This window comes from Beta vulgaris, chromosome 6 (genome assembly GCF_026745355.1).
Source record: "Beta vulgaris subsp. vulgaris cultivar EL10 chromosome 6, EL10.2, whole genome shotgun sequence".
NCBI lineage: Eukaryota > Viridiplantae > Streptophyta > Magnoliopsida > Caryophyllales > Amaranthaceae > Beta > Beta vulgaris.
This window is the reverse complement of record NC_079207.1, coordinates 70,702,986-70,715,757: the sequence shown is the minus strand read 5'-3', so window position 1 is coordinate 70,715,757 and position 12,772 is coordinate 70,702,986. Positions and strand designations below refer to the sequence as shown.

At 32.8% G+C, this 12,772-nt stretch overlaps 1 protein-coding gene across 1 annotated transcript; it reads right to left on the bottom strand.

Moving 5' to 3' along the window:
- Positions 1-10,979: 10,979 nt before the first annotated feature.
- LOC125498294 (kunitz trypsin inhibitor 5-like) lies at positions 10,980-11,597 on the bottom strand. Its single transcript, XM_048646324.1, has one exon. The coding sequence runs from the start codon at positions 11,595-11,597 to the stop codon at positions 10,980-10,982; it is 618 nt and encodes a 205-aa protein (XP_048502281.1).
- Positions 11,598-12,772: the final 1,175 nt, after the last annotated feature.

Here is a 12,772-nt window from a genome sequence, read left to right as displayed (position 1 = left end):
TCCAATTGTAGACTATGAAATCTCATACTAAACGTGACTTTACTAATAAATTTAAAAATCATACTATCAACTCATTGTAAGCTACTAATGATCATACAAAAACTCAAAGAAGTTCATAATAACTCGTAACGTTTAAAAATCAACTTCATAAAACAGATGTTTCAATTCAGAAAAACAAGTCTAAAACATTATACTACCTATGTAAATAACATTTAAAGATCTACGTATACACGCACCTTGAATAATTATAACTATCAGGGAGAAGAGAAAAGGTAGGCTAAGAGGGAGAGAGAGTTTAAACTTGAGAAAAGAGATTTATTTCTCAAATTTGGTGTGAAGAATATGATGGGTGGAGACCCCTATTTATACTAGTTGGGTAAATAAGATAAGAATAGGAATAGGAACTAAAAGATAGATTTTTGAGAAAAAGATAATTCTTTTAGCTAGAATAAATTATCTTTTATGATAATATAGCTAGAATAGAGGAATATTCCACAAGATAAATAGTCTAGATGCTTAATTAACCAAAAGATAAAAGAAACAAAGTAACTAAAAGATAAATAAAACAAATTTAACCAAAAGATAACACAACCACAATAACCAATTTGGATGCAACTCACTGACGTGAGTTTGCACCGAATTTGGTTAGTTGAGATTTTTTTATTTTTTATTTTTCTTTTAATAAACCTTTTTGTAAATTCTTTTTGAAATGATTTTTAAAGTATTTTTAGTTTTATTTTGAACAAACTACTTGAATATAAAACTTAGGAAGGTTAGGCCCAAAATTCATTTGGGCTAAAATTTATTTTAAATACCCAAAACCTTTCTTATAAAAGCCTTTCTAATAAATAATAATCCTTTTTAGTAAATAAAACCTTTTTCAAAAACTAAAACTTTTATAAAAATATAAATAATAACTTATAATAAAATACGGAGTATTACAGACTACCCCCCTTAAAAGAAGTTTCGTCCTCGAAACTTGAAGCGAGCAAGTAAGAAATAAAGCAAGTAAGTAACATAAATACCAAAAATTTCTATTAAAGTAAGTTGGCTCACTTAATAACTCATAAATAAGTCAAAATTAGGTCAAAATAGTGTTTTAAGTTAAAAGCGCGAAACTCTATCGCATTCTACCCCTCTTAAAAGGAGTTACGCCCCCGTAACTCGCTAAGGCTTAAAACTTGACTTAAAATTATTTAACAACTTTATAATACAAAAACAATACAAAAATCGTTGTTGGAAAAGTAATAGTAAAATCACTTGAGAGACAACACTTTCAAAAATAACTTTTAAACTTTAAAAAGAAATAGCCTCTATTTCAAGGTATTAATAATATAAATAAATGCCTTCAATCAATAATAATCAACATAATAAATAAAGTACTTGAATAAGTACAAAAGGGTATAGTTTATGACAAACTGAAAATTTTCTAAAACTTGAGTAGGAAAATTTTACAAATTCTTGAAATAAAGAATTACATACTAATACTAAAGTTAAGTTTTGTAGGAACACTATTTGAGAAAATACTAATATATTATCAAAACACTATAATATAGTGAGAACAAAAGAACTTTATAAAACCTTTCGTAAGCTTGACTTGAAAATATAATATTCAAACAACTTTTTCTTTCTGTTTGTAAAATACGTTTGTTTTCTCCTCAAAATTTAGTCAGCTTCATATAACTCATGAAGGTCTCACAATGAAAATAAAAATTACCCTTGATCCTACTTTATTACAAATCAAATCAAATCAATTCATCATTATTCACAAGCAAAACTTGTTAGTATATATACTAACACAACATATACTTGAAGAAAAAAAAACTTTCTTACTTAGGTCCTCAAAACTAAAGTCCTCGAAATTCATCTTCAAATTTTCTCTTAAAGTACCATAATTAATATTTCCCAAATAAAACAGTAGTCAACTAGGACTTGAGATAGTAACTAAACAATATTTTCCTCATACAATCTTCAATTCAATAAAATTAACTCCTCCACATAATATAAACTCAATGCTTAAATCCATAATACAAAAAAATATGACTATTCTTTCTAAAATAATTACCTTGATTGACTAATTCTTCCTTTTTACTCCTTTATTAAGCTCCATATTTCTCCCAAAAGAATATACTTCTTCTACTATTAGAGTCACTTATTTCAATAAGTGATGTACCCAATCCTTATAATCACTCTATCTTTCATATTGCCAAAACAATCATTATTATACACTATCATTCAAGCAAAAGTTTAAGACTATCCCAAAATAATACTCCTCTTGACCTTCAATAATCTCCAAATCAACTTAGAATACATTTGAAATTCTAGTATCTTACTTCACCTTTGAAAAAAAATGATCTAAAGGAACCTGCTAAAGTTTCAAATATGGTCTACTTCGTACTTTCTTTGCTTAACTATAACAACGATAACTCCTGTTAAAATATTTGCGATTCAGCACAGTAAAAAAATTCCTTGATTAAATCAAACTTCAAATATGGTACCTCGTATACCTATAAGGTCCTCATAATATTTCTTATTTTGCCACCTTTCGAAGGTTATCTCTATATCATTGCTAAGATGTTGTTGACTATATCCATAAATAAAATATATAACTTATCTAAATCTCAATAATTCCTCCAAGCTGGTATAAACCATTGACCTCCTACTTGTTTCCACAAATTATAAAATTTTCTTCCTTACTCATGTCACTAAACATTAAAGATCATCCAACTACATAAAACTTCAAATGACTAATTTCACAATTCTTAGCACATAATATAATGTATTGCCTTCTTCACTCCTACTAAAAAAAATAACTACTAAACTTCTTTCCTTCAAAGGAATAAACTAGAAAATCTTCACCTTTAATGGATCTCAAATAGTCAACTTGGCTTACTTTGAACTCATAGGTTCTTCCAACACTTATAAATTGACAGAAATAAACATATTGATGCTTTACACAATGTATATAAATCACTTTGCATGAATTGGATCACATGCATACATGTCATATAAGACATTAAAAAAAACCAAGTTCATCTTATAGAAAATATACATGCTAAAAAAATATCGTAAGAGATAGTAATCTCACAACTTGCAAGTAGCTTTTCTTAATAATATGTCATGAAAGACAGAATAATAACTCTATTTTATATAATAAACAATAAACTCTTTCTTTTGCTTATGAAAAATACAAGATTTTTCATATTAACTTGACAATAAGTCAAACTTCTTAATATATTCAAAATAAGCATATTACTATTAGAACAATAAACACTAAACAATTCTTAAAAAAAAATCAACACTTTATAAAAAAGTTTCAACTTTATAATTCGAATAAATATATAGATTTATAAGATAAATACGGATTGCATGTTGACATAATAGTCAAAATAACATTTGAACTTAAATTTGAAATTCGAAAAAATATATTGAATTCCTAAAAAAATATAAAAAAATAATTGTTTGATATTCTTGAAAAATATCATATATATGTATATGATCAAAAAGGTTGTTTATTTGAGTACTAGGCTTAGTGTATGAATAATTAGTCGAGTGAGTTCCCAGGAAAGAGAGGTGCGGCACAAACGGCCAACTTAAGTACCAAGTCTTTCCTTAGCCAGAACTTTCCTCAGAAAAATAAATCCACATACTTTTCCGTTCTTCAAAATATAAATCAGAAAATATTTATACTTGAAAATATAACTATTTGCTTAAAAAAAAGAAGTATTTTTTTCACATAATATAAAATGTAAAAAAAAAATTGCAAATAGAATGCGAAACTCTAGCTTATATGCCCTTCCTAAATCTACCCATACTCTCGTTGACTGTTTATTTTATTTTCAAAAAGAACCTGGAAAATTGATACCACTTTGTAACACCCCCAAGTTTCTCTCTTTTGGAAAACTCATTTTAATATAAAACTCCTTGAGAAACTTGAGAGTATTACGCCACGTGATAACGTTAAAGGCTTTAATACTAACTACTAACTGAACTTAAACTAATGCAGCGGAAAACTTAAATAACTTCTCTTTATTAATATAAACTTTATTGTACAATTATATAACAATGGAAATAAAGAAAATAAATAAACAACTCCTTGACTAATTATGATTCCTCACTAGCTCCCCCATATGAAGTATGCATCAATCCTGTAAATCTGCTCACCAAAGGGTCATCACAGGGACAAAGCCATAAAACAAAACAAAACAAAAGCGTGTCAGTAAAAATACTGAGTACATGTATATGCGGAATTTAAATACTTTATTAAACTTCAAATACTCATATAAACCTTCCTTGGATACTGAATAATTTGTATAATACTCCTTGGATACTTGTATATATAAAGTATATAACTTTGATAAAAATCCTTTTTCCTTGCCTAGGTACCTTGCCTAAAGTGTGCACACCCCCCAAGTTTAGTATTCCTTACTGAGTCTATTACGAGGGGAACTACCTTGTCCACATGACTTATACAAAAAGTACATGGGTAAATATATAATAATAGCTACCGTTCTTGTTGATTAATAACAAGCCGTGGATTCTTTGTAAATGTGATCATAAAAGATCATATATCTAATAATAATCCTTTGAAAATAATCCTCCTTTAAAAGAATAACAATTCATAAAACTTAGCCATTAAAGGCATAAATAAATCATCTTGGAAAATTGTAATGATACATTAGATAATAAATTTTGTATTAATAACAAATAACACCACAAAGAAAAAACAAAAATTGACTAATCATGCGTGGGTGTTGACAATCCTTAGCTTGGAGAAACAAACTGACGCAATGTTGCAACTAAGGTCCAATTGTAGACTATGAAATCTCATACTAAACGTGACTTTACTAATAAATATTAAAAATCATACTATCAACTCATTGTAAGCTACTAATGATCATACAAAAACTCAAAGAAGTTCATAATAACTCGTAACGTTTAAAAATCAATTCATAAAACAGATGTTCAATTCAGAAAAACAAGTCTAAAACATTATACTACCTATGTAAATAACATTTAAAGATCTACGTATACACGCACCTTGAATAATTATAACTATCAGGGAGAAGAGAAAAGGTAGGCTAAGAGGGAGAGAGTTTAAACTTGAGAAAAGAGATTTATTTCTCAAATTTGGTGTGAAGAATATGATGGGTGGAGACCCCTATTTATACTAGTTGGGTAAATAGTAAGAATAGGAATAGGAACTAAAAGATAGATTTTTGAGAAAAAGATAATTCTTTTAGCTAGAATAAATTATCTTTTATGATAATATAGCTAGAATAGAGGAATATTCCACAAGATAATAGTCTAGATGCTTAATTAACCAAAAGATAAAAGAAACAAAGTAACTAAAAGATAAATAAAACAAATTTAACCAAAAGATAACACAACCACAATAACCAATTTGGATGCAACTCACTGACGTGAGTTTGCACCGAATTTGGTTAGTTGAGATTTTTTATTTTTTATTTCTTTTAATAAACCTTTTGTAAATTCTTTTTGAAATGATTTTTAAAGTATTTTTAGTTTATTTTGAACAAACTACTTGAATATAAAACTTAGGAAGGTTAGGCCCAAAATTCATTTGGGCTAAAATTTTGTTTTAAATACCCAAAACCTTTCTTATAAAAGCCTTTCTAAAAATAATAATCCTTTTTAGTAAATAAAACCTTTTTCAAAAACTAAAACTTTTATAAAAATATAAATAATAACTTATAATAAAATACGGAGTATTACAAAGAGGTTTGTTGATTTCTTGTTAACTGAAAATTCTGAGATAATGATTTTAGAATTTGAGGAACCTACTACTTACAAGCAAGCCTTGATGAGTGAAGACTCCGAAAAATGGCTCGAAGCCATGAGGTCCGAAATGGCATCCATGTCTGAAAATCAAGTATGGGACTTGGTAGATTTGCCCGATGGGATCACACCTATTGGTTGCAAATGGGTTTTCAAAGTGAAAACAGACAAGGATGGTAATATTCAGGTTTACAAAGCAAGGTTGGTTGCAAAAGGTTCAAGCAAGTTCATGTATAATCTATGACGAAACCTTTTCACCGGTAGCCATGCTTAAATCCGTTCGGATACTCCTAGCGATCGCCGCCTTCTATGATTACGAGATTTGGCAAATGGATGTCAAAACCGCTTTCTTGAATGGGTTCTTGAAAGAGGATGTGTATATGACACAGCCGGAGGTTTTGTGGATCCAGAAAATCCTAGGGGGTATGTAAGCTTCAAAAATCCATTTATGGATTGAAGCAAGCATCACGGAGTTGGAATCTTCGTTTTGATGAGCAATCAAAGAGTTTGGTTTTTTAAAAATGGAGAAGAGTCTTGTGTTTACAAGAAGGAAAGTGGGAGTAACATAGTCTTCTTGGTCTTGTATGTAGATGACATACTTCTCATAGGAAACAACATTCCCATGCTTGAGTCAGTCAAGGAATGGTTAAAAGTTGTTTTTCTATGAAAGACCTCGGAAACGCCGAGTACATTTTGGGGATCAAGATCTATAGGGATAGGTCTAAGAGGATGATCGGACTTAGCCAACGAACTTATATAGATAAGATCGTCACTAAGTTCAACATGGAAAACTCTAAGAGAGGCTTCCTACCCATGCAACATGGTGTCGCTTAGCAAGACTCAGTGTCCTTCTGGGCCTGATGAGATTAAGCGAATGAGTAATGTTCCTTATGCGTCAGCTATAGGGTCCATTATGTACTCCATGATTTGTACTCGCCCAGATGTTTCATATGCCTTGAGCATGTGTAGCAGATTCCAATCAAATCCAGGTGACGCACACTGGAGTGCAGCTAAGAATATCCTAAAGTACTTGAGAAGGACTAAGGATAATTTCTTAGTGTATGGAGGTGAAAGTAAGTTAATTGTTGAGGGTTACACAGATGCGAGCTTCCAAACTGACAAAGATGATTTCCGATCCCAATCTGGTTTCATCTTTTGTCTAAATGGAGTGAGCTGGAAAAGTTCAAAGCAAAGCACTGTCGCTGATTCTACAACAGAAGCTGAGTATATTGCTGCACAGATGCAACAAAGGAAGCCGTTTGGATGAAGAAGTTCATTCTGGAGCTAGGAGTAGTGCCTAGTGTTGGAGATGGTATTGTTTACATTGTGATAACAATGGTGCCATAGCTCAGTCTAAGGAACCAAGATCACATCAAAGATGTAAACATGTACTTAGAAAGTTTCATCTCATTCGAGAAATCGTTGAGAGAAAGGATGTAATAGTTTGCAAGGTTCATACGGATAGCAATGTCGCTGATCCTTTGACTAAACCTTTGCCACAGCCCAAGCATGAGAGTCATACTAGGGCTATAGGGCTTAAGCATATAGGAGAGTGGGTTTAATTGTGTACTATTTACTTTTAATTAGTTCACAGTTATAATTACTCGCTTTGATATGTTATGTTTATGTTTATCAATAAAAGTTTTGTTCTTATTTAATCTTGGTTTAGTATTAAATAAAACGTTCAAAGTATTTTATAACGTTTGATAGAATTGTCAAATACGTGATTTGAAATGGAACTCTATCCAGTGAACAGGAGTTATAATATACCTTAGTCCCTAGTTCGAATCATTAAGTTGAACGTAAATGATTCAATTTCATGGACTAGATTGCAAGTTGATTGATAGCGCAGTTTCATGGGCTATAGGGACATGGAGATGTCTAGTCATTTGCATAGGCTTGTATAGTTGATACACGCTGGGCAGACCTAGTGGGAGTTCTCTAAAAGGTTTATGAGACTCTTATTAATATATTTAGTGGATTCCTTTGACATGAGTATGAAACTGTTCTTACTTAAGGATTAGTATGTTCTTGACGCTGCAAAACGCCGTGCCGTAAAAGGAGGTCATAAAAGCAGCGATCGGAACTGCTATGAATTAGTGGGAGTTTTGGTCATACAAGATTGGATAAGTCCTCCTAAGAGTTAGGATTGGTGTCTTGGCCTCTTGAAGAGTGAGAACTGAAAATGCATGGCCGTGCTCAAATGGATTAAGAAGTTAATCATTTGTTTCGAAGTTCGAACTCAGATTTCAAGGAACGACTTGAATATTGTATGATGAACATATGATGTTATCATATCATCAAGTTAGACATTAAGCGACTTAAGGAGTTTGAAGGTTACACACTTGTTCTTAGACAAGTGGGAGATTGAAGGATTTTGTCCTCGATCAAGTGTAATAAACTAAATAATATTAGGATAAGTTATGGAGATAATATATTCAATAATATTATATGATCACAACGTTTTGCTAGAAGCTAATGGTTTGTTGGACTAATATGATTAGGGCCAACTACTAATATCATTGAGTCCTATGAGGTCACACAAGTAATGACACTTGGATATTTATCCAAATCCATTTGTGAAATGGGTTGCGCGGTTTGATGATGGATGGGAAGAGTTGTAACTATGAGTTTATTAGACTCATAATGTATGACATTATGAGGCAAAATAAAGCCTCATGAAACACCTCTTTTGTAACCACCTTATATATTGATATGGGGTTACAAAGGTGTGATATACTTTACAACTTCTAGAGTGAAAAATCTGATTTTTCCCTTAGTCTTTTCACACTCATTTTCGGCCCTCACCACAAAAGTAAGAGAGTGCTTTTCTCTCTTCCGTACTAGCATACGTGGTGATCCAAGTGTTGTTCGTGGACCAACATTAGAGGAACGGCGCTTGACGTTCTAAGGTGATCTCCACTAGAAGTTTGGTGAAAAGAGGAACATACGCATCAAAGGTATAATTCTATACTAATGTTTGATTCATACTAATTTATGCAATGATCTTGGGATAGATGTACAAGTATTTGATACTTGATTTTCCGCATTATGCATCTAAGTTCCTACACATCATCCAATGAAGCTGTGCTTAGGCACATTATTACATTATTATTCTCTGTCTTGGATGCTGTAACTGCACATTTCACTATGTAAAACTCATACCCTTAGTAGTAACGGTAAAATCATGAGTTTATTAGCTATTAAAATATATATTATAAGATAAGATTGCAACACATGGCTATTCGATAAGCCAACTAAAAATAAATGAAAGTACCAATATTAAAAGGACAACTTATTCAAAGGGTGCCTTTGATTTTACATCAATGATGTTGGTGTGTGAATAATTGTTTTATATTATTATCCAAATTTTAAATTTTGAAATATATTTGACTTTAATTGTATTAAGAAATGTACTAATATTATCTTCATTATATAGGTCTGCTTGATAATTGAACCGCCTCTGAATGTATAAATTTTTTATTTATTCTACTAAATTTGAAGTTAAAACATATTTATACTCTTAATCTTTTAATAAATGGCCCAATTCAATCTTAATTGCATGAGGCCTCGTTGACAATTGAACCGCCATTGAGAGAAAGAATGAAAGTGTCACATTTGGAAAGTCTTATCACCATGCTCATGCTATTCAATCTTACTTGATGCCTAGGCTGAAATTGCAGTTGTATCAATCACGTTATCTACCGACTTCAGCTTAAAAGCAAACATAGGTACCTCGTTGTTAAAAGACAAACTAATTCAGCTATCCCACATCGGTGGGTTTAGCAAAGATGTGTGTCAAATGCTCTATAAATTAAAGCTTTGAGTTAGAAATTCTTCTCAGCTTGCCTATTAGTTCTTTAGGCTATGCAATTAACAAGAGTTTGGATATAGGACCTTCAAACAACTAAATATTTGGGCCTTATCTGACCTTATAGTACTGACTTTAGTTGAACTTCGAGCTTTTCGAGCCTAACGAGCTCGAGTTGAGCTGTAAGTTTTGGACTCGAGCTCACGACGAGCCAAGATCGAGCTGCAAATTCTAATCACGAGCTCGGCTTCCTCAAGCTCGACGAGCTCACGAGTCGAGCTGAGCCAAGCTCATAAAAGTTTAAACAAGCTCGAGCCGAGCTCAGTGCTATTCGGGCTCGGTTCGCTCGATAAGCACCCCTATTACCAATTAGAGGTAGACATTAATATTAAGTGGTATACAAATTTATTAAAAATATATTTTTTTAATTAGTCAATAAATGTATCAATCTAAAGGGAGTTTAACTCGGAAGAAGATATTGTTCACCTACTGCCTGCGAATTGTCAAAATGATTACTAAGAGAATGAATAACCTTATGTCCTTTAGTAATTAAATGAGCTAAACTTCAAACTGTCTGGTTTTTGTCATCAATGTTTGCTATAATTGGTTTACCAAATCCTAAAGGTTTGTTTATATCTAATTACACTTTTCAACAATAAATCTCCAATACTTTTATTTATTTATATATCAATTCACGGTTTTGGTAATTAATTTCAACAATCTTTTATAAAAAAAAAAAAAACTGTAATATATGTGTTGCATAGATATTAGAGATGATGTTTGAGAAGTACATTAAAACAAGGGACAAAACTTAGTTGATCCAGCAGTGGCTAGTTTATCCAATACTAATAAAATTTAATTTGTGGTGAAATTTAGCTTAGCATATCAACAAATATCTATTGAGAACGGGTAATCTATTTAAAAAGTAGTAGATATAGTTATGTCCAAAATTTGGTTATAGAGATCAAACCAATCTTTTTTTATCGTAAATTTATTTTTAGCAAAACTAGTGAGGACTTAGATAACTAGTTTTTAACTCATGAAATTAGTCAATAATTGATCACTTACTCATAAATTTGATTGTTACATTTGACTTGTATCCTTTGAATCTTCTTTTCAACTAGGTAGTGTACGAAAGTCTTTATTAATTATTTTTGTGTCGTGCATGTAAAGCCTCATGCATGCAGCAAAAATACAAAAATGAAGAGAAAATCAAAATCAAAATACAACACATTCAACACTCCAATGAATGAAGAGAATCAAACAAATTACAAAAACTGGTCACCAAATTCCAAATAACTCACACTTAAAACTGTTGAACGCACAATTAGATTGGCATGCTTAACATAACATCAGACACTTAGAATGATTAAGCTTTCTTGAACTTAATCCTAAGAGGGGCAGCACCAACAACCAAACGCCAAGTTCCATCTAGCTGAACCTCAACACCCAAATCTCCACAATTCGTATTGTCAGAAGAGCAAAACTTAAACTTATAATCAAAATGAAATCTAGGAAAAAACCTCTCAATCGTGAACCAATTCTCCTTTCCAGAAGAGCCACGAGCAGCGTTTCCTCCAGGAACCACGAAGCGCTTTCCGGCGGTCTCGGCCACCATCCATCCAAGTAGTGCGCCACATTCTTTGGTGGCTGCACTGGATGCGAAGACGATGTTCATAACAGTAGAGAAAGTAACATTTTGTGTAGCTCGGTTGGTCCCGTAAAATGTTACTGGAAGGCCAAGAGACGCTGTGTTTGTCTCCTGAACCACGTACAAAGGGCATTTTTGAATGGCACTTTCGGGTGCCGTTGAAATGCCACCCCCTCGGCGTTGAACCACCGGGAGGACGTAGTAATTTCTCCCCGTTACAACGACGTCACCATCCATGTCGAATATGTCCACCACTTGAGCATTGGTGGTGGGAGGAGACAAAAAGAGGATGAGGAGTAGGAAGGTAGCAACAATGGAGGGGATACCAATACCCATTTTTTTTGGAACTTATTATGGTTATGATCAGTTATGAGTGAAAGGAGCTTGATGAGAATATAAAACTTAAGAATGACAAACCCTATTTATAGTAATAGGATATGATGCATGAACTTAAAAGATAAGGTTTGTGATGTTTGCTGTTTCTACTTGTTCGTGGTGAAGCACATCTACTTTCATGTGCTTATCATGACAACATACCGTGTTTAGCAAATGTCTATTACTTTTCTGCTCTTGCACGTCCTTGATTATCCAACCAATAAACGTACGTACCAACCCAAACTAATTAATCTGCTTTTAGTATATGGTAAATTGGATGGTGGAGCCTATAAAATTACTCGTGATATACACGAGATTGACTTGGTTAAAACTTAATTTAACTTTCATCCCTAAGTGGGAGTGTACATAACACCCCTCATGATTTTTTTTAAAAAGATTTAGTAGGCTACTCATTGTAACAAGATGTATCTTTCTTTTATAGAGCTCATTTACTAAAATACTCCAAAGTTAAACATGATTGGCTGGAAGAAGTCAGGAATGGGTGATGTTATAACGGACGTGAGAGAGAAACAAATTATGAATGCAAAAAACGATAAAAACAGACAACAGATTTACGTGGTTCACCAATTTGGCTACATCCACGGCAGAGAGAGGGAGAATATTTTATTATGTGAGGAAAACCAGATTGCAGAGAGAAAATAGGTCAGGCTAATTCATAGTCTAAAACCCTAAGATATAAATAACCTATTTATACCCACAACTGAAAACGCGTTTCCGCGTTATTTCTTGTCCGCCCGACCCGCGCCCGCAACCAGCCATCCCCATTCACACGAAAGTTCTGCCCGCCCGTGGGGTCAATCCTGCGCCCGCAGGATTTCGGGCTGCTGCACATCGACGAATTCCTCGCCGCGGGATCGAGCTGCGCCCGCGGGTCTCGAGCTTGGCTTGAATACAAGGATCTTTTACAATCTCCACCTTGACTTGAATTCTCTCACAATAACAAGAAAACCAGATGCATTGCTCACAACGCCCAGAATCTCCCAAAACACCAGATTTGTCCCAACAGACAACCAGACCAGATTAGTCCCTAAGGATCCCAGAATTGCCCCCATATGAGTCTCACCCAATCTCGCCAAGATCGCTGACCACTCATCATGAACGACCCAGTCTCACAG

Coding starts and splice junctions, on each gene's coding strand:
- LOC125498294 (XM_048646324.1), bottom strand. CDS start 11,597: ATGGGTATTGGTATCCCCTCCATTGTTGCTACCTTCCTACTCCTCATC.